The sequence below is a fragment of the Chelonia mydas genome, chromosome 22 (genome assembly GCF_015237465.2).
Source record: "Chelonia mydas isolate rCheMyd1 chromosome 22, rCheMyd1.pri.v2, whole genome shotgun sequence".
Lineage (NCBI taxonomy): Eukaryota > Metazoa > Chordata > Testudines > Cheloniidae > Chelonia > Chelonia mydas.
The window spans coordinates 14,221,279-14,243,622 of NC_051262.2; the positions used below are offsets into that span (position 1 = coordinate 14,221,279).

At 47.4% G+C, this 22,344-nt stretch overlaps 1 protein-coding gene across 1 annotated transcript; it reads left to right on the forward strand.

Annotated features, from left to right (window-relative positions):
* The first annotated feature begins 8,286 nt into the window (after nt 1–8,286).
* Nucleotides 8,287–19,317, forward strand: PTS (6-pyruvoyltetrahydropterin synthase). The gene is made up of 6 exons (XM_037882314.2): nt 8,287–8,516; nt 11,170–11,249; nt 14,783–14,805; nt 16,073–16,129; nt 18,708–18,778; nt 19,006–19,317. Exons 1-6 carry the CDS (start codon nt 8,428–8,430, stop codon nt 19,145–19,147), a joined length of 462 nt encoding a protein of 153 aa, XP_037738242.1. The 5' UTR covers nt 8,287–8,427; the 3' UTR covers nt 19,148–19,317.
* Nucleotides 19,318–22,344: the final 3,027 nt, after the last annotated feature.

Here is a 22,344-nt window from a genome sequence, read left to right on the forward strand (position 1 = left end):
ATTAAACCAGGCCTTATCTTGGGCCCTCAGAGCCATCTCAACTACTGCAAATAGCACCCACAAATGAATGGGCCACACAGATGGAATAAGCGTAGGGGCCTCCAGGACAAGGGAAAGCAGCTGTGACTGGAGGAAGCTGACATCGCCCACGTCCTTGTGACAGAGGTCCTTAGAGCAGGGACAGGCCATGTCAATCCAGCCCCTTTGCCCAGGGCTAACAATGAATCCAATAGGTAACACTAAATGGTGAAGAGACGCAGACACCAGGGAGGGCAGAGAAATCCAAAGGCTCTAGGGGCGGGAAATGAAATAAGATACAACTTAGGCTAACACATGTGTGGACAAGTAACCCAACCCCCAGGTGCTTATTGGGAGGGAGAAATCTGGGAGCAAGGATACTGAAACAGTCCAAGATGTGTCTGTATGTGGGCGGGGGAAAGATGCTTGCAGCATGGGAAGAAGGCAGCAAATGACATGAGTCTGGTCTCTTTTGCAGATGTCTCCCCTGGCAGTAAGATTCTGAGTAGGGTTTGGTAGGAAAGAGCCCCTCTTTACAAGGCACTGCTATCGTCACACCTGAAATATATCTCTTTCAGTTCAGGCCATCTCATTACCAGAAAGGTAGCCGTAAAGTGGGAGAGAGCTAAGGGAACAGCAATGAAAATGGTTGAGGGGCCAGAGAAATTGACTATAAGGAAAGAGGTCAATCAATAGAGGAGGGCTAAGTACTAACTCCAGGGGGACATAATCTTCTACTGCTCTTAGAAGGGAGGGAGGGTGAGGAATTAGATCAGACCAGAGATACATGGGGGGATAAGTAGGAGCAATAGATGAAATAAAGCAAAGGAAAACTGAGTCCTGTAACTATTTCCCTTGGGAGCTTTTCCTGGTGCAAAGCCCTAGTGGCTGAGAAATGAGATTGGACAAAACACTAGCAAAGGGCAGCTAGTGGGATAGCTGGATGAGATATTAGGAATTTTCCCATCTCTCATCTTCCTCTGTTCAAGAATCAGGTGCACACGTTACAGGCACGTAGGCTGGTAGGTCATACAGAGGAAATTGGATCCAGACCCATAGTTGTAACAAAGTCTGGTTCAATATACAGTGAAAGTCAAGCTTTTCACAGGGATAAAACCTATCCCCTAGAGCAGAAGGCAGGTGATTTAAATGTATATAATACATAGGTTGAGAAAAGAGTGTCTGTACATCTGGGTATAGTGCTTAGGTTATCCACAAATACAAAGTTTGTTTTTAAAGTCATATGATACATAGAGTACGTAATCAGCACTAACCCACATTTAGGTGAATAGATTTAACAATACAGTTTAGATGTTAGAATCTGAATACTCGGGTACATCACTCATAAAAAGTTATACAGAGGTTGGGTTGTGGAAAGCAAAATATAACAATGAATGGAGATTGTCCCTCAGTAATTGAGAATTAAGTAGGTTGTCCATTTTGAAAATTCAATCCATGAGGAAAGTATTTCAGTTACTTTCCTGACTGCACTTCTCATCGGCACTCCAGCTCATCCCTCCTGGTATTGCCAATGTCCGGTGATGTGTTCTATGTAGATGTCCCTCGACCACCTGATGGCATCCGACACCATGAGCTGCGGCATCAGCCAAGTGTAGCATTGACCAATTCTGCATCGTCTCAGCACTCGCTTGTTACTGGGGTCCCATGCGCCCAAGGCTCTGACAATCAGTGCGTGTGTCTGAACCTGGTAGCCCTTAGCTCTCTAGGTTTCGGTCAGAGAGGCATATTTCTCTGCCTTTTGAGCAGCTAGTCTTGTTGGCTGCCTGGGTTGCAGGCCAGATCAACCTACATAATCTCGTTTATTAGCTCCTGCAAATCCTTAGACTGCTCCCTTCATGGAGACACTATGTCTCAGCTAGTTCTCCGGCACTACAGATGGTTGGACAGTAGGTGGTGCACTACACTGTGCCAGGCTCCGCTTCCTGACTGTTGCTAACTGTTAGCTGTTGCCTCCAGCTAACAGTGTCTGAGCCCTGCTCTCCCCAGCAGCAGCGCAAGTTCACGCTACCACTCACCTGCAGCGTCACCTGGCTGCGTACAGGGAAACCACAGAGATACTACTGTCTGCTGCCCATGCCGAATACCCTATTCTACGCTGCGGCCATTCACTGGCTCATTCACTTGTCCAAGATTCTGACCTCAGACCCTGTGAGGCTGCCATGAATTTACTAATATAGTGCCCGCAGTGTGTGCCGCATTTTCCAAACCCAGAGGAAGACACTATCCCCGTGCTGAGGAGTGCTCAGTCTGAAAGACAAGAAACACACAGGCAGGGGGAGAAAGGTATAGGATACAAGCTCAAAACTACCACCACACTAGATTTTTCTTCCCCCACAGTTCATCCCCCTTGTTTTCCTCCAAGGCCAGTCTCCAGTTTCATATGAAATATCCTTACACCACACTTCTTCCCTGCCAACACTAGATGCTGCCCTCTGCTTAGATGAGCAGTGTCCCTGGGAGATGTAATAGAGAAGCAGAAGACATAGCTAGTTCCTGAAAAAGTGGCTCTTGTAGAGGGATATGACAGCAGAGAGGGAAGTGGCCTCATAGCCAAGCACAGATAGGGTGTTCCATGCACAAGTGGCATCCTAGAAGGCTTGTGGGAGAAGTAGAGAGATGGCATGACAGGCTGGCACAGGACTGTATGATGCAATAAAAGAGAGACATTAGTAGATGGGGGCAGAGTCACAATGGGCCCTGAAGGGGACGGGCCAGAAGACTGACTAGGATGAGATGAAGGGGGGAAGACGGAGGGATTCAAAGGATGGGTGAAGTGATCAAAGTGACAGGCACTCTCACCGATCTTAGCAGCTGTGTTTTGTATGGACTGCAAGGGGGAGCTCTGAATGTCAGGGAGGCCAGAGAGGAGATGATGAGAGGCTGGAGGAGTATGTTAGAGATACTGTTGATTAAGAAGCAGTAAGATCTGGATGTGCCCTGCATGTCTGAGGAAAGGGAAGAGGAGCAACCACCAATGAGCCCCAGGTTACAGGCCTGGATAGCAGGGTTGTATCCTACAGCAGTGGTTCTCAACCAGAGGTATCACAGAATCATAGAATATCAGGGTTGAACGGGACCTCAGGAGGTCATCTAGTCCAACCCCCTGCTCAAAGCAGAACCAATCCCCAACTAAATCATCCCAGCCAGGGCTTTGTCAAGCCTGACCTTAAAAATATCTAAGGAAGGAGATTCCACCACCTCCCTAGGTAACGCATTCCAGTGTTTCACCACCCTCCTAGTGCAAAAGTTTTTCTAATATCCAACCTAAACCTCCTCCACTGCAACTTGAGACCATTACTCCTTGTTCTGTTATCAGCTGCCACTGAGAACAGTCTAGATCCATCCTCTTTGGAACCCCCTTTCAGTTCCCAGTTCCCTCAGCCTCTCCTCATAAGTCATGTGTTCCAGTCCCCTAATCATTTTTGTTGCCCTCCGCTGGACTCTTTCCAATTTTTCCACATCCTTCTTGTAGTGTGGGGCCCAAAACTCAGAGGTCTTCCAGGGGCTGCATCAATTCATCTAGATATTTGCCTATTTTTCAACAGGCTACATAAAAAGCACCAGGGCAGTCAGTAGAAACTAAAATTTCATACAGACAATGACTTGTTTATTCTGCTTTATATACCATACCCTGAAATGTAAGTACAATATTTATATTCCAATTAATTGATTTTATAATTATATGGTAAAAATGAGAAAGTCCGCAATTTGTCAGTAACAGCATGCTGTGACACATCTGCATTTTTATGTCTGATTTTGTAAGCAAGTAATTTTTAAGCAGGTGAAACTTGGAGGTACGCAAGACCAATCAGACTCCGGAAAGGGGTACAGTGGTCTGGAAAGGATGAGAGCCACTGTCGGGTTTAGCCATGCTGTATTTCAAATGGCAGTGAGACGCCCAGCAGCTAAAGGCAGTGAGTGTTAGAGAGAAAACGTTAACATCACTACAGAATGGAGAGATGTGGAGAAGGAGAGACTGCAGGAAGAGGAACCAGGAAGTCCGGAGGAGAACAGCAGCAGCAGTCTGCCACCTCTCTCTTGCTGCCACAGTGACTTAAGCCCTGGGGCAGGACCCAAAGGAGCCCAGCATAAATCTAGGTGGCTTTTCAGTGCATCTAGTCAGCTGCCCTGAAAAAGACATTAGAAAGGGCCCCAGCCGTAAGCAGCACTGCAGGCTTCACTTGAACTGGCTTTCGGGGAGGAAAATGCTGATTCAGAGACCTAGTCTGGGACACTCCTGATGTGGAGCTGCCAATGCTGCAGGGGAGAGGAGTGAGGGGCTCTCTCAGCCTTGTGCCGGGGCCTCACACTGCTGGGATTGGCTTGGATTTGAGAGAGCTGTACACGGTCCAGCATCGTTGACTGGGGAAGTCAAAGTCATGGCAATGCCGTTTTGTCTCCAACCACATTAGCTGCAGAGTAACGGGCCCACAAACGTCTCCTGTCCTGTAAGTAGCAAAGGTAAGGATGAACTCAGAAGCATCCAGCTCCATCACTAGCATGTCCGTTCTGCAAAGCTGAGTGCAGCTCATTACCCCAGCGCAGCCAAACATCTTAGCTAATGCCACGTAGAGCCAGCGCGGCATTCCCCTCCCAGCTACCAATCACCAGTCAATGGCTGAGAACACAGATCTCTCTTGCAGTTTGCATTGAACGTCTAAGCATACAACATAGAGAGCTAGTCACCAGGCCAGTCTGTGGGAGGCACTAAACATATCTATCCTGAAGAAAGCAGCAATTCTCACAGGGGATGTCGGCTTCAGAGCTGGAGTCGAGTTCTGCATTACTGAAGTCAGGCAGTCTGCGGGAAGAGGAAAAGCAGAACTGAACAGAAAGGTTCTTGGGGCTACCCATTAAATAAATACCAGCAGCCCATCATGTGGACAACCCACAGGACAATGTGTTTGTGGGAGCCAGAGAACCAAGGTAATGGGACAGAGAGGGGAACCAATCAATTGCACTGCTGGGTCAGCAGCCGGGTTGACTGTAATGAGGCACATTTCTGCTTGGATCTAACCCAGCAATGGGCTGTGGCATGTGTAAATACACTGACAGTGCATTTGCCATGACAGATGGATGCTTTAGGCTCATCTGGAACTTCAGAGAGGCTGCAAATGGAAAGGTCTAGTTCCTGGTGTGAACCCAAAGGAGGCTGTGCAGGTATTGATATGACATGCTGACAAGACATTCACTGTGTGAACAGCCACCACTCCATTATCATGAGCTGCGTCAAGGGCATGGGATAAGGAGCTGGCATGGAGGTGTAATCCTTTTCCCTGACATCTCGACTCCAGAATGGCTATCATCCCTAACTGTAGCTGTAATTGCTAATAGGAAAAATGCATAAAGAAGTCTCCTGGTCAAAGTATTTCTCCACACAAAAGGGGCTTTAATAGTGCACACTGGGATGAAAACCATAACAAAGCCCATAGGGTGGGAGGAATGAAAGTGCCTGCACTCTGTGCGGGCTTGTCTACACAAACCTTTGACCAGAAGCCACGAGTGGACTCCATAACTGCCTTATTCTATGCACTCTCCTCTGAATGGGCCACTGTCAGAGAGAGGATGCTGGGCAAGGTGGACCATGGTCTTACTCAGTCTGGAACTCTTATATTCTTATGTTCTTTGAGGCAGGGGGCATCTTTTTGTTCTGTGTTTAACACAATGGGATCCTGGACCACGACTGGGGCTCCTAAGTGCTACCATAACACAAATAATAAATAATAGTTCTTCCCAGTCCCTCCCCAGAAGACTGAGGGTTGCAGATAGTGTTAGTTCTTCTATTGTTGCTTCCCTCTTAGGTCAATTGACAAGGGTGTATGTTGGATGTCTTTTTTTTTTTTAACCTGATTTTTTTTTAATGCTTGAGCGCATCCAAGAGTCCTCTTCTCCAGTGGGCACCATACTCTGTGTCTTACAGGTCCTATCTCCTTCCATGATCAAGTTTGTGTTGCAACATCACTTTGCACCTCGGGGGAAGGGAGGGGCATGAGACAGAGCAGCCCAGGGTGGAGTTGGGGAGGGGATGATCCTGGAAGCTCTGGGATTAGTGACAACAGCAGGGGGCACATTTGGGGGAAAACATTTGTATTTTCCTACGCAGTGCCCATTGGAGCTGCCAAAGTGAGACTTCACAATGGAGAGAGATTCAAAATTAATTATGTATGCCACTTGGCTCCCTCTTGGCGAGGCTGGAAAATACTCACTTTTTTTTCAGAGTGGTAGCTGTGTTAATCTGTATCAGCAAAAAGAACGGGGAGTACTTGTGGCACCTTAGAGACAAACAAATAAATTTGTTCATCTCTAAGGTACCACAAGTACTCCTCATTCTTTTCACTTTTTTTTTGTAACCGTTAACAGCGAGGGAGTTCGCTTTCTTCTTCTTCTTCTTCTTTTTTTTAAAGTGAGATTCTGGAGAACAAGATACAGTAGGACCTCAGAGTTGCAAACACCAGAGTTACAAACTGACCAGCCAACCACACACCATATGTGGAACTGGAAGTATGCAATCAGGCAGCAGCAGAGACAAAAACAAACAAAAAACAAAAAGCAAACACAGTACAGAACTGTGTTAAATGTAAACTACTAAAAAAAAACAAGGAAAAGTTTTAAAAAGGATTTGACAAGGTAAGGAAACTGTTTCTGTGCTTGTTTCATTTAAATTAAGATGGTTAGAAGCAGCATTTTTCTTCTGCATAGTACAGTTTCAAGCTGTATTAAGTCAACGTTCAGCTGTAAACTTTTGAAAGAACCATAACGTTTTATTCAGAGTTATGAAAATTTCAGAGTTACAAACAACCTCTGTTGCCGAGGTGTCCGTAACTCCGAGATGCTACTGTAGTAGCTTTAGAAAGGTAGGGGTGTATGGGTGAACACTGGATAACAGCCCTGCTGGAAAACCTGAAAATCATGCTTTGTTTGAACATTTTGGCTTGCTGTTATTACAGGTCCCGCCTCAGGCTCCTGTAACTCAGAGAGATCAGAGGAAAAATATATTCCCCTCTGTTTTCAGTGTTTCAGAGTAACAGCCGTGTTAGTCTGTATTCGCAAAAAGAAAAGGAGTACTTGTGGCACCTTAGAGACTAACCAGCTTATGCTCAAATAAATTGGTTAGTCTCTAAGGTGCCACAAGTACTCCTTTGCTTTTTGTTTTCAGTGTGTTACTTTGTGCATGTGCCCGTGCTGCAGGTAGTTTCTCCTGTTGTTTGCAGGCCCGCTGACAGCAATTCTGGGCCCCAGGGCCGTCCCTAGGGGGGTGCAGGGCCTGGGGCAGAAGTGACAAATCCGTCACTTCCGGGACTGACCGCCTGTGCCGAGGAGCCCTGTGGCCCATCAGGGCGCAGCAGCGGTGCTGGGAGCCCTGGGCCCTTTTAAATTGCCCAGGCCTCTGGGCAATTGCCCTCTTTGCCCCCCACGTCGGCGGGCCTGGTTATTTGTGTGGGTCTTTCACACAGGACCAAGGGGGAAGAGAAATCTTTACAAATAGGACCCTGTGATGGGAAAGACCCACCCAGATATTGGCGGGGGGTGGGGGTAGGGGTTGGCGGAGGCAGGGGAGTGGGGAAGGTAGAGGACATAAAGGTTTCTTTTAATCCATGTTTGAAGGTGACAAGTCTCTCTCAAGGCCTGGTGTGTGGCAGGAACTCATGCCCCTGGGGCACTGGGAAGGGAGACAGGGAGCACTGAGGCATAGGTAATGGGGTGGGGAGGGGGATCCCTGAGGGGCAGGAGACAGGGGTAGGGATGGGAGTCCCTGGGGTGAGGACAGGGTCACTTAAGTACAGGGGAGGGAGGCGAAGGGGGTGTCTCATGTGATGAGGCTGGGGCTAAAGAGGGGGTAGGCCTGGAGGGGGGTCCCCAGGGTGCAGAAGGAGCAGGGGGCAGGGCCAGAGGCAGGGGGGGTGTCCCCGAGGAGCGGGGGCAGGGTTCGAGGCGGGGGGGCCCCCGAGGAGCAGAGGGCGGGGCTCGAGGCGGGGGGGGTGTCCCCGAGGAGAAGGGGCGGGGTTCGAGGCGGGGGGGGCCCCCGAGGAGAGGGGGCGGGGTTCGAGGCGGGGGGGGGGCCCCGAGGAGCAGAGGGCGGGGTTCGAGGCGGGGGGGGTGTCCCCGAGGAGAGGGGGCGGGGTTCGAGGCGGGGGGGGGTCCCCGAGGAGCAGAGGGCGGGGTTCGAGGCGGGGGGGGTGTCCCCGAGGAGCGGGGGCGGGGTTCGAGGCGGGGGGGGGCCCCGAGGAGCAGGGCCGGGAGCTCCCAGTCCCCTGTGACGCAGGGACACTACCAGGCCCGCGGCGGAGGGAGGAGGGTGCCCAGGGATGCCCGGATGTGGGCCCCGTCCGCCCTCCCCGCGCAGGCGCCGAGCTGGCCGGGCCCCCGCTCCCCGGCCCCGCCGCTGCGATGCCGCCGCCGCCCCCCGGCAGGCCCCCGGCCCGCACCGCGCGGGTCTCCCGCTGCCTCAGCTTCAGCGCCTGCCACCGGCTGCACAGGTGAGGGGCCCTGCGATCGGGGGCCGGGCCCCCACCCCCATCGCGCTTGGTCGGGGGCCCCAGGGTGCCCCCATCGCGCTTGGTTGGAGGGGGTCAGTCATCGCCAAGCTCCCAGCGAGGGCGGCTGGAACAACAGGCTGAGAGGAGAGGCAAGGGGGGACCCCGCTCCCGCCATGGACCCAGGGGTCAGTGCCCCGGTCAGAAACCCCCTGTGTGTTGGGACGGGAGGAGTTTGTCATCAGGGGGGAGCTGTCCCTGGTTCTTACTCGGGCTCCTCAGTCCCTATCCCATTTGGACAGGAGAGCCAGTTGCTCTCCGCCTCGGCAAGGTGCCCAGCACCCAGCGATGCACCGGATCCAGGGTCCAGACGGTCCCCCTGTCTAAGAGCTCACACCCTACAAGAGGGAGACAGAGAAAATGGACCCGCGGCTGCTGGGAAGGTGGGGTCGCTCCCTTTTCAACAGCCCATGTGTTTTTATTTGTATTACAGTAGCACCTAGAGGCCTCAAAGATTGGGGCCCTGTTGTGCTAGACACAGTACGTACACCTAGTAAAACAGTCCAGTCCCTGCCCCAAAGAGCTTACAGTCTGGTCATTGTTATTGCTAGAGGTGACAAAGGATAGATGAAGGGAAGGAAAATACTGTAATCCATCTGTTTTCCTCACTCCCGCTCTCATCATCCTGCACATTTCTTCTGCCCCCTTTTGGGGGCTTCCTCCTGCCTCTCCTTCCCCCTTGCTGTCTTGAGTGCAGCTTTCTCACCTCATGTTTTGGTTCTCTTCTCCCCCGTACCACTTGCCTGGATAATACTTTATGTGCGCTTGTGCTCACCACACCACCCCTCCACCAGCAAAAGTGAAGTTGATGCAAGTCAGTTCAGATTCAGTACCATTCAATACCTTGGGAATGGCAGCAGTGAAGCTGGTCAGAGCACAGAAAATTCTCCTGCTCATGGAGGCTCTGGGAGTGGAGAGTTGGGGGAGAGAAAAAGGAGTGACTCCCCTTTCTTTCTGCAGCCTGCCCTCCTAAACAGGAGCATTTTTAAACAACAGCAGAGTGCAATTGGGACAAGACTCTGGTTAGTTTCAAGACTGGTGCAGGCAAACCTGATTCTGACCAGAATCTTGTCTATTTCATTCTGAGAAGCATGAGGTTTTTCATGGCTGGTAGATGAGAATAGCAGCAGCAAAGGCAGTTTTCAACCTCTGTCCGTGAGACCAAAAATCTAACTTCTTTGTTCAGTGGGCAGCTATGGACTTTGATAGATTGTACTTTACATACTTAAGGTCAAATCACTTATTTCCCCAGCCATTGTCTAAGATGCTTCATCTCCTGCTTTTCCTGAAGCAAAGGGGACTTGATGATAAGTGGTGTCTTCTGTTTTCAAGCAAGATGTGAGTCACATATTTCAGATATGTCCTTCCGCCTGGCCTACACTGATCACCACCTGTCCATCCCTACACTTCGCATCCTCTGGGAGAGTTGTTGGTACAATGTGAAAGTCAGAAGGGATGACCGTAAACTTAGTGATGGTCCCACTGGTCTCTTAAATATCTCCAAAAAGAAAAGGAGTACTTGTGGCACCTTAGAGACTAACCAATTTATTTGAGCATGAGCTTTCGTGAACTACAGCTCACTTCATCGGATGCATACTGTGGAAACTGCAGAAGACATTATATACACAGAGACCATGAAACAATACCTCCTCCCACCCCACTCTCCTGCTGGTAATAGCTTATCTAAAGTGATCATCAAGTTGGGCCATTTCCAGCACAAATCCAGGTTTTCTCACCCTCCGTCCCCCCACACACAGACTCACTCTCCTGCTGGTAATAACCCATCCAAAGTGACAACTCTCTTCACAATGTGTATGATGATCCTGGATACTACAGCCTGCAATATTTGTGTTCAGAAACTAGGTGGTTCTGCCAGGCATCTGATCCCTTTTATAAACAGCTGGAAGTCATGTGGTGTTTCAAACTCTAATTGATACACTTTTCACAGTAGGAGTGGATACTTGGCAACAGTACACAGTACTGAGAAGTCAGGAGGCTACAATGAAACTATCAGCAGCATCCAAACTAATAGACCTCAAATCTCCTAACTGGGCTCCTTCAACTCTCCAATGCCATTTCTTTAGCCAGTAATGCTGTACAGAGTCAGTGAGAAATACAATACCTGGATGAATGTTCATTATAATAGAGTAAAAAAAAAAATTAATAGTACCTCCCCAGTCTAATCCATCTGTTTGAAAAAGAGACAGTGACTAGAGTTCATTATTTTTACGTTGGATTACTAGTACACACAGTAATTTATGAACTTTTAAAAAACAAATTACATAAAATGTTTAAGGATTCACCACCCCCTTTTCAGGGTGTGTTATAGACAAGGATAGGCTAAGAGTACTGTCTTGGCCAATGAAAAATGAGACCACAAACTAAAAGGTGAGTGGAGAGCAAATCTTTCATACAGAGGGCTTGGACTAACTCAGACAGTGGGTGCAGAATCTGAATAGGCAGAGTCTGTGAATGAGAAGTTTCTTTTGCTGTATCTATTAAGAAAATCGTGGGGAGCTAAAAACCAGTCCCAGCTGAAATGAAAACCTAAATGTTTGTAATTGGCCCTCAAATGCAATTTTTTATTTTTTTACAGTAAGTCACTGAGTGATGAAGAAAACCTGAAACTCTTTGGGAAATGCAACAATCCAAATGGACATGGACACAACTATAAAGGTGAGGGGGCTGACTGGCCTGAGTGCTAATACTTATTCATCCAGCCTCGGAGAGAATTAGTTCACATGGTTGTATGAGAGAGACATTTGGACAGGATTTGCTCTTAGCCATGCTACCGTGAACACTTATATAACTGAGAGCAGAATCTGGCCCATTTGTTTTTTTGATGGCAGAGGCTGCAAAGAGAAATAAGAGTGATCATCAACAGGAAACGGTCCAAACCACAGTGACTTTTAGGCCATTAAATAAAGAGTAAATCTTATTTTAAAATGCTACTAAATAAACCAAATCTGCTTATACTCAAGATGATATTAAATCTTAATGGCGGTTTCCACTTGGCAAACAAATTTTTTCCAAAAAAACAAACCTTCTTCAAGAGATTGTCCACACGGATTCCATTCTTAGTGTGCATGGGCCCCATGCATGCAAGACTGGATCCTTTTGGTCAGACGTTTCTGTCAGGGCCATGCCTGCCCCCTAGGTGCCCTGACACCTCCCATCTGAGGGCATAAAGGACAGAGCAGCCCAGGTGTCCCTCAGTTTCTTCTGACTGCCCTTGACAGTGAGGCAGTACCCCTGCAATGTCTGCTTACTCTGTGTACTGTGTGATTTTCCTTAGCCTTGCATATAATAATTAGATAATAAAGTTAGTGTAATTAGTGTAATTTTTTCTTTTATATGCCCAATGGGCAAATATATAACGTTTTAGTTAACTTAGACCCCCCCCCACTGCCCAACTGCCCCACAGAGAACTGGCGTTACAGCGGAAGCCAAAGCACCAGCATTAAGGCCATTAATGATGGGCAATCCTGGTGTCTGCTCTCTCTGGGAGGAGGACATGTCCTGGAGCGATGTTCTGTCTGTCGTTCTTTCTCTGAGTGCACTCAGAGAGCAAGGGAGGTGCATCTGAAGCTGTTCCTTATGAGAGATCGATGCAAGTCTCCATGGACATGCAGAGGAGAGCTGCAGTCAGGGCTCAGCCATCAGGTCAGTCTCTCTCCGTTAGACCTATAATCCCACTCTGAGCTCCCAGGATGCATCCACTCAGAGGCCCCACTTGTCCATTACTTCATCTGCATTGACATCTGATGGGCAGAAAGGAGCAGTGCTCCAAAGACAAGCCCAGACACAGTTTGCTGTCCCTGAGACCTAGCAAACTGAGATCAAAGGGTCATCGGCCACATGACTCGTCATTCGTCCAAGGGCCATAGGCCTAAGAAGGCCCTTTCATGTGCCCTGGCACTGACTTCTGAGTCAGTTCATGCAGTGCCCTCTAAATCAACAACTACGCTGCCCTCAGTACTGATCCTTCAGCACCACACTGAATGCTTTGGTACCTGGAGCCTCAGCACTGAGTGCCTCTGCGATCATATGCCCTGGTACTTTCCATCTCAGTACAGATTACCTTTCATGTACCCAGTACTTGGCACTAACTATCCTGGCACCTAAACCATACATGGTGCCGAGTGACTTATTGGTGGGCCCAATACCAGAGTGACCTCTCCTGGAAAGATTATGGGTGGTGACATCCAAGCCATCAGCTTTGAGTCACTGGTATACTGGGTTAGAGAAGTGTCCCTGGTACTGAACTGTCCGATATAGAGATGGGGCACACCTGACAGAGTGGCCTCTCCCTTGGAGGAGGTATGCTCCTTTTCATCCCCCCAGGTTTCAGTAATACCAACCAGATCAAATTAATGCCCATAAATGAGCAAATTCCATTTCCTCATTGGTTACCCAGGCTTCTAATGCATTGGGATATAGGCAATTAAAGAATTTCTTCTCTTCAGGTCCTTTCGTTTCTTCTCAACATCTCAGTTTTGTGCTAAATGAGTACTTGTTTCTTCCCCCTTTTCACCTTCTTTTGTTAGTAGTTTAATGCCCTAAAGCTAAATGGAGAAGGTTTTCGATTTGGGCATCTGTCTCCCTCAATGTCCACAGTCTCTGCAATATTGAATTATTTGCTAGCCCTGAAACAATCTTGACTTTCCGTCAGCTCCATAAGGGTCCATCTAGAAGCAATATCTGCTCCTCATCCTCCTGTCCAGGACCATATTGAATTTTCCTACGCTGCAGTGGCAAAATTCCTGAAGGGCCCTGTCTCAACTCAGAGCAACTGTACCTGTGTACGCCTTCTGGAGTCCAGCAAGGGCACCCACTGCAGACTCCGAGCTCCTCAGCCATCAGCTCTCTCAGATAGGGACTCATATCTCTCTTCCTCTTGACTGGATTTTTTTCCCAAGGCTGCACAGTTCCCTGCCAGCAGGCCAGTTTGTGCTTTCCTTCCACTCCAGAGGTTATGAACAACTGTAATTGCCAGCAGTGACAAGTCACCACACAGCTCCTTCTAAGCAAGCACATTTAATCTTAAAGTAAAAGCATTACAGCGAAAACAGATTAAAAACAACAAAAGAACCTGCATGCATGCTAAAAAGCTAACCAGAGATCACCCTGGCTCCCACAAGGGCTCTGGTAGGAATCAGTCCTTAAAACCCCAAAGTGAGGTTTTTCTGTGGTTAAAAGTTCATATGAGCCTTAGCTCAGAACGAGCACCCTCTCAGTAGCTCAGTCTTTCCTTTATACAGCCTGGGCCTTTGACCTTGAGATTCTGGGAACAGATAATTAGCAGACAATGGTCCTCTCCTCAGGCGTAACTTCAAAAGGCTGGGGTTTTGCATAACCAGAAATGGGAAATTTGCATTCACCTCCCCCTAGAGATTCCCCAGGAAAACCATTTAACCCTGTCCCCAAAAGTCTGTTCTTGTCAGGCACATTGTTCAATATAGTCCTTTGAAGTTCATACATTTCCCAGGGTTCACATCAGATCCCCTCCCCTCCCCCATGAAAGTTATGTACAAGCCCGGCCCACAGTCATACAGAACATTTGCATTTAATACAATGGACTCCAAAGATACTTAAACTTAATTCGATCCAGTGTTTCAAGGATACTGCAGGAGATTGCCATATCTAATGCATGTTTTCTCCCCAAGAGTTCTCTCCGTCTTGGGACATCACTGTAGAGTATTAGCAGAGCTGATAGGTCCTCTGGTAGTGTTCCCTGTTCCCTCTACCACCTCTGTCTTTCAGATTGCCAGTGCAGCCTCTGCTGCTTGTTTGACAGGTGTCCCTGTATCTGACATTTGTTGGGTGGCTACAATCCTCACATTTACAAGATGCCATTCCTTAATAGAGGCTTCCAGATCAGATGCCCATTTTGGTAGGACTTTGCTGTGGAACGGTTGAGCCTGTCCCACACTTTATATCCTCCAGTGCGGGATGCAGGCACAGTCCCAGTGGAAACTCCTGACCTAAAGAATCCAATCTTATGTCCATCTTGGAAAACCACCATTATTGTAGGGTCAGTTACCGTTCTTTATACAGAGGATATTGTTTTAAACAGTAACGCTTCTGATGTTATTAACCCACCTCCTGGGGCTGATTAATGCTGTATGCGCTCTCTGATCTGCCGCTAACATGATTTGTTCTCGTGTACATTGGATCACACTTATGACTTGGTGTTTTTCTTCCTCTAGTTGTAGTGACTGTGCGTGGAGAGGTAGGTGCAATCATTATTTCCTTCCTTTTTCCCTCTTGGAGGTATCAGAGTGTGGTTTCCATGTGCAAATGCTGCAGATCATTAAAAAAACCCAAACCCTCTAGGTGTTTTCCTTTGGAGAATTGCTAAAAATCCTGCATTGCTTGAAAACCCTGTGTTCCATCAACTATAAAAAGGAAGATTTTCTGTAATCACGTGTGTGTGAGCGATAGGTCCAGTGAAGGCAGCTCTCCTTCTCACCCTGCCTTTCCCAAGGACATGCAGGAGGCCACATTTCAGCGCCAGTCTTGCAATGAGCTTCATGTGGCTTCGGGGGTCCACCCACACAGAGCTCATTGCAGGATCTCAGCCTTAGCTTCCACTCTCAGACCTGGGTGGCCTCCATCCTGACCGAAAGCGGGGCTAAACTCTGTCCCCTGCAAAATGGTGGGAGGCCACAGTCCTGCACTTAGCTCTCAGCCAACTTGTTCCAGAGAGATCTGGGCCACAGAACAATTGCTTTTAATTTGTGGTAGCTGATTTTCGGAGTTAACATGAGAACAGCCATTCTGGGTCAGACGAATGATCTATCTCACCCAGTATCTTGTCCTCTGACAGTGGCCAATGCCAGATGCTTCAGAGGGAATGAAAGGAAAAGGGCAATTTTGAGTGGTCCGTCCCCGGTCATCCAGTCCCAGCTTCTGGCAGCCAGAGGTTCCTGCTTAGACAGTCCTAGACAGGGGAACCGTGGCCATCAACTTACAGAACAGCAGTTAATTCAGGAGGAAGCCAGATTAGCTATGCACTGTGGTTAGGCCCCACTGGTGCTCATGGCTTGTGCCTGACCCTTACTAGCTAGCAGTGGTGTGTCAGGTTGGTGAAACAACTGATTAAATCCTTGTTTCTGCCTACTGGGCTGCTTCTCTGTATGGCTGATGGGCTCTGCCCAAGCACTGCTTAGTAACTATGTGTGCTGGGGAGTTTTCTTCTTGGTGTCGGCATTATGAACTTCACTGGTCTCTTGAGAGTTGTTGATACTCCATATATAGCTATTAAGGCGTGTTTTTCATGGCATTACATAAGTAGGGCTGAGGCTCAGAGAGTGTCTGATGGCAAAGAGAGATATTTTTCTCATGGGTCAGGATTCCTGAGTGCCCATTTTGGAAACTGCAGACACCAGGTGGTCTGGGTTTTTGCCATCTGAAACTTTTGGTGGGATTGGTAACACAATTGGGTAATGACGGTTAGTAGATGTGCTCCTAATCTCCTTTCGCTCTTTGCCCTGTAGATTGATCCTACCTCAGGAATGGTTATAAACCTGACAGACCTGAAAGAATATATGCAGGTAATAAAACTTTGTTCCTGGAGCTCTCACATGGAAATCACCAATGGCACAATGGGCTAGTGAGGGCACGGGGAAGTGGGGAGTAGATACTGTTAGGAGTGGAGAATTAGGGAGTGGTTTATGAGCTAAAAATGCTTCAGCGCAGTGCCCTGTTGCAGTGTAATGTCCCCTGCTGGCCCCCACACTGGCCTGTGATGTGCAAGGTCTTGGACTTCCTCTCACCAGCTGCACAATGTGTTGCTGTCTCGCTCTAATAGTGCTTCCCTGGTACCTTCCTACCTACTCTGGGTACCTAGGACCTCTCAGGAAAAGGCCACCATTGGCCTCAGTGACATTTCAGTTCCCAGTGTGTGTGTCTGGAATTGCTCCACAGACACAGAAGGACCCTTCCTAAGTCCCAGCAGGATGGTTAGAATCTGCCATTCATTGTGCCCCCTTGACATGCCCTATTGATGTAGCTACCAGTGTCATAGACTCATAGGCCTGGAAGGGACCTCGAGAGGTTATCTAGTCCAGTCCCCTGAACTCAAGGCAGGACTAAGTCTTATCTAGACAATCCCTGACAGGTATTTGTTCAATCTGCTTTTAAAAAACTCCAATGAGGGAGATTCCACAACCTCCCTGGGCAATTTATTCCAGTGCTTAACTACCTTGACAGTTAAGAAGTTTTTCCTAACGTCCAACCTAAACCTCCTTTCCTGCAATTTAAGCCCATTGCTTCTTGTCCTATCCTCAGAGGTTAAGAAGAACAATTTTTCTCCCTCCTCCTTGTAACAACTTTTTATGTACTTGAAAACTGTTATCATGTCCCCCCTCAGTCTTCACTTTTCCAGACTAAACAAACCCAATTTTTTCAATCTTTCCTCATACTTCATGTTTTCTAGACTTTTCATCATTTTTGTTGCTCTCCTCTGGGCTTTCTCCAATTTGTCCACACCTTTCCTGAAATGTGGCGCCCAGAACTGGGCACAATACTCCAGCTGAGGCCTAATCAGAGCAGAGTAGAGTGGAAGAATTACTTCTCGTGTCTTGCTTACAACACTCCTGCTAATACATCCCAGAATGATGTTTGCTTTTTTTGCAACAGTTTTACACTGTTGACTCATATTTAGCTTGTAGTCCACTATGACCCCCAGATCCCTTTCCGCCGTACTCCTTCCTAGGCAGTCATTTCTCATTTTGCATGTGTGCAAGATTTTTCCTTCTTAAGTGGAGTACTTTGCATTTGTCCTTATTGAATTTCAGATTGAATTTCAATTGTCCTGTTTACTTCAGACCCTTTCTCCAGTTTGTCCAGATCATTTTGAATTTTAATCCTATCCTCCAAAGCACTTGCAATCCATCCCAGCTTGGTATCGTCCGCAAACTTTATAAGTGTACTCTCTATGCCATTATCTAAATCACTGATGAAGATATTGAACAGAACTCGACCCAGATCTGATCCCTGCGGGACCCCACTCGTTATACCCTTCCAGCATGACTGTGAACCACTAATAACTACTCTCTGGGAATAGTTTTCCAGCCAGTTATGCACCCACTTTATAGTAACTCCATCTAGCTTGCATTTTCCGAGGTTGTTTATGAGAAGGTCATGCGAGACAGTATCAAAAGCTGGTTTCCGAGTAACAGCCATGTTAGTCTGCATTCGCAAAAAGAAAAGGAGTACTTGTGGCACCTTAGAGACTAACCAATTTATTTGAGCATAAGCTTTCGTGAGCTACAGCTCACTTCATCGGATGCATACTGTGGAAAGTATAGAAGATCTTTTTATACACACAAAGCATGAAAAAATGGGTGTTTACCACTACAAAAGGTTTTCTCTCCCCCCACCCCACTCTCCTGCTGGTAATAGCTTATCTAAAGTGATCACTCTCCTTACAATGTGTATGATAATCAAGTTGGGCCATTTCCAGCACAAATCCAGGTTTTCTCCTCCCCCCCTCCCCGCCCCCCAAGCTTTACTAAAGTCAAGATATACCATGTCTACTGTTTCCCCCCATCCACAAGGCTTGTTACCCTCTCAAAGAAAGCTATCAGGTTGGTTTGACATGATTTGTTCTTCACAAATCCATTATGACTGTTCTAGATTATTATTATCTTATAGATGTTTGCAAATTGATTGCTTAATTATTTGCTCCATTATCTTTCCGGGTACAGAAGTTAAGCTTACTGGTCAGTAATTCCCTGGGTTGTCCTTATTTCCCTTTTTATAGACGGGCACTATATTTGCCCTTTTCCAGTCTTTTGGAATCTCTCCTGTCTTCCATAACATCTCAAAGATAATCACTAATGGCTCAGATCTCTCCTCAGTCAGCTCCTTGAGTTTTCTAGGATGCATTTCATCAGGCCTCGGTGACTTGAAAACATCTAACTTGTCTAAGTAATTTTTTAACTTGTTCTTTTCCTATTTTAGCCTCTAATCCTGCCTCATTTTCACTGGCCTGCACTATGTTAGATGTCCAATCACCATCAGCCTTCTTGGTGAAAACCGAAACAAAGAAGTCATTAAGCACCTCTTCCATTTCCACATATTTTGTTACTGTTGTTCCCCCCTCATGTCCTTCCTCTCTGCCCTCAGGAAGCCATCATGGAGCCACTTGACCACAAGAACCTGGATAAAGACGTGGCTTACTTTGCTGATGTTGTCAGGTGGGTAGAACTAGAATTGATGCCAGGGTCCAGCCTGTGTTGTTTTATGGATAATAATGGGTGTCATGTATATTGTCTAGCACCAGTTCAGAGTTCCTTAATTCTCCAGGTGTCATTTAATTTAAGTTGATCGACTACCTCCCCATCCTCTCTCTCTATCATCCATCATTATATGCGTGTGTGCCTTGACTGCTTCATGTCTAACTTCAGCCCTGTTTCCCCTGCAGTACAACTGAGAATGTGGCAGTGTACATCTGGGAAAACCTCCAGAAGCGCCTGCCTGCAGGGACTCTTTATAAAGTCAAAGTGTATGAAACGGACCAGAACATCGTTGTGTACAAGGGGGAAGAGACGACTCCTGAGAAATGAAATTCAACTCAGCTGATCACAGCCTTCTGAGGAATTAATCGAACCAGTATATCAATGGAGTATACACCATGGTGTATCTGTGACATGTAGCCAGTGATTTTGTAGAGTGTTTATTTTTTTAACATAAGGTCATTTTTAGGTAATTAAAGACAATTATTGTGGCAAGCTAATGAGGTTTTCTATTTAATTTGGGGGTCTCAGAATTTGCTGACCTCTTGTTTGGTTTTAATCAAAACAGTCCAGTTCTGCAAACCAAAACCACCCAGGTGATGTGAAATCCTTGGAGTCTTCTGCCCGTGTTGAGTAAGGCTGTGCAGCTCTCTCTCTCGAGAGAGGAAATGTACAAGCTAAACATGTACCTGTCCTGCTAGGATTTGATTATGGGTTTTTAATGGCCATGGGGTATTTTTTGATGAAGAAGTGGAGACTGAGAAAAGACTTTCTCCCCTTTTTGTGCTGCAGGCCCACTCTTCCCTGTGGCTGGATTCTTTGTTTTCTCCGTAAGATAAGGGACTGGCGGTAGTGGTGAGCGTAACTGTTTTTTGCTTTGTTTCTCCTATGCCATAGGCTGGTTCTCAGTAACACTTTGATCTAAGACAACTTGGGGTTTCATGAAAACTGGCTGCTATAAACCACAAGATCAGAGAATGCTTTTGTTTGTATAATTGTGCTGCTGATAAAGCTTTGCTAGCCAATGCCAGCCTGCAGGCCTGCTGCATGCTGCTCTATGGTGAAGCGAGGAGGCAGAGCTGGAGGGGAAAGGAAAACGCTGTTACCCATTTTGACCCAAATAGTTAGCCAAAATTCAGGGTCTAGCGAGTTGTTTCTGCTAGATGGAGAAACTGATGGTAGAGTTGGGTATTTCTTTGGTGCAGGGCTGTTTATTTACAATGAAGGTACATAAAATGCAGTTTCCCTGAACACAGCAGGAATCAAACAGCAGGAGGCAGTTTCTTTGCTCACAGTTCCAAGCCCCTTTCCAGCCAGCACTTAGCCTAAAAGTTCTCTCTCTCTTTGTCTCAGGGTCAAGCTACCAGTGCTTCTATGGCTGTCTCTTTGGCTTTTTGTGCCTCTCTCCCAGTTCTCTGCTGTTTTTTTGCTGCTTTTCTCATACATACAGACACACTAATCAGTGCCCTAGCCCCCTGCATTTACTAGATCAGTCTCCACAGAAATCCCGCGGGCCAAATGGTTCAGCTTCTACTCAAGCTTTGCCATGTGCCTGTGTTTTAAGCAGTGGCTCTGGTCCATATAGGAGCCCTGGTCCAAGCTGTGTCGCAGACCATGGGCCCAATTCATCGTTGCCCTCAGCTAGGGACAAAGGGGTGACAGGGCAGGTGCAAGCTCCCACCTCACCCCAGGGTTATCTCTGATACAATGGACTTTTATGCTCTGCAATAGCCTCCAAAGCAAGGCATGTGCTAAAATGCACCAGATGGATGGCAGGCACGTGTCAGGGTGGACCTGCACCCGAGCAATTGTGCACCCTTACAAAGCCTCATGGGGCCTATTTCAGCAGAGGCACAAGGTAGGGCTACCCTGTGCTGCACTAGTCTGCAGCAATCCCTGAAATGTGGAGGTGCAAACTACCTGCCTTCTGTCCCTGCATCAGCACAGAGATGTATCAGGCCCCATGTGTATAGAGAGGGATCCCTTTCCCTGTTGCTGGAACTCAACGCAAATGCACCAGTTACACAACACCTAGTGATGAACAACTCACTCTGTGGTGATACAGAGAGCAGTGGGAGTAAGACCAATGCTGAGACGCTTGACTAATGAGTTTGGAAATCAGGGCCTGCTGCCTTTTGTCTGGCATTTATACCATACCAAGCACACCGGTACTGGAGGGCCAGCTATCTGTAGCAGTCTGCTGGTGAATTCTGCAGCAGAGTCAGGTAAATGACTTTTTAAATAAGATTTTTATCAAATTAGATATGAACATATAATTTATTTATTTTAAATATCGAATTCAATTGTAGGCTGTCTGTGCCTTTTCAGTGAGCCGTTTTTGGCTAGTGCAGAGCTGCCTAGGAAGAGGTGGAAGCTTGTGATGGGCTCAGATACATGGTGATGGGGGCCATTCGTGCACAAAAGGTAGGGGAAACTTGGAGGATTTGGCAGCTGGGTGTAGGGAACAGTTGGGGTTTTGAGCACCCGGAGTCACAGTCTCTGTATAAGCCACTTCACTGATCTTTTAATTCCATAAGGCGGCTGAATGCCACAGGGATGGGCCGAGCTCTGTAAACATAAGGCTAGATGCTCTGTTTCATCTGAACATGGGGACATCTGCCTGGTCTCCATTGTAAAGAAGGATCTGCTGGCTTTAGGACCAGGATGTGGGGTCAGGTCACGTGTCAGGATTAAATTGGATAGGGAGGAGGCAGCTAATTCTTGTGGATTGTGTTGGAGCTGACTTGAAATAGGAGGGGCCTAAACACCCAGTTGCCCATCACCTCTCCCTACCCACCCCAATTCACCCACAGAGATGAAGAAGGCACTCTAGCCTGATGTTCCTGCTGTGATGATCTGCAGTGAGTTGGCATCTTTATCCTCAGGCTTCAGAGTCAACATGGCCTTGTAGAGGAAAGGAGCATGTGGCATGTCTTAGGGCTGTTGCTTCAGGCTGTCTCTGTTGCAGACTCAGAGCCAGTGCTGCATTTGGTCACTGTGCTTCATTGTGGTTTTTAGTGCCTCAGGAGTGTTTTTGCAGCATCACGGAACGTGCAGGATAAGTCAAGAAATCAAGTGCATACTGTGAAAACGAAGCAGCAATACACGTAGCATCAGCCGGGGGACAGTTACCACAGAGCAGTTGTTTTCAACCTTTGGTCTGCGGGCTGTGTCTGAGGGGTCCCCAAAAGATTTAGACTGAAAACTGACTGAACAGAATTCAACTATAGATACAGACACTAGATTTCCAAAGAGGCCCATACCTCCATTCGACGTTTTTTAGGGATTCGCATATGAAAAAAGGTTGAAAACCACTGCCATACAGCTACTGTTTGTTGTTCTGTGGCCTTCAACTATATCTGTTACCACCCCACAAAGGACGTGGGTTATGTCACTGCGTAGTTCTATAGAGAGATAAGGCGGGTGAGATAATATCTTTTATTGAACCAGCTTCTGTCTGTGAGAGAGACACGCTTTGGAGTCTACACACAGCTTTTTTTCAGGTCTGGGAAATGTACTCGGAGTGT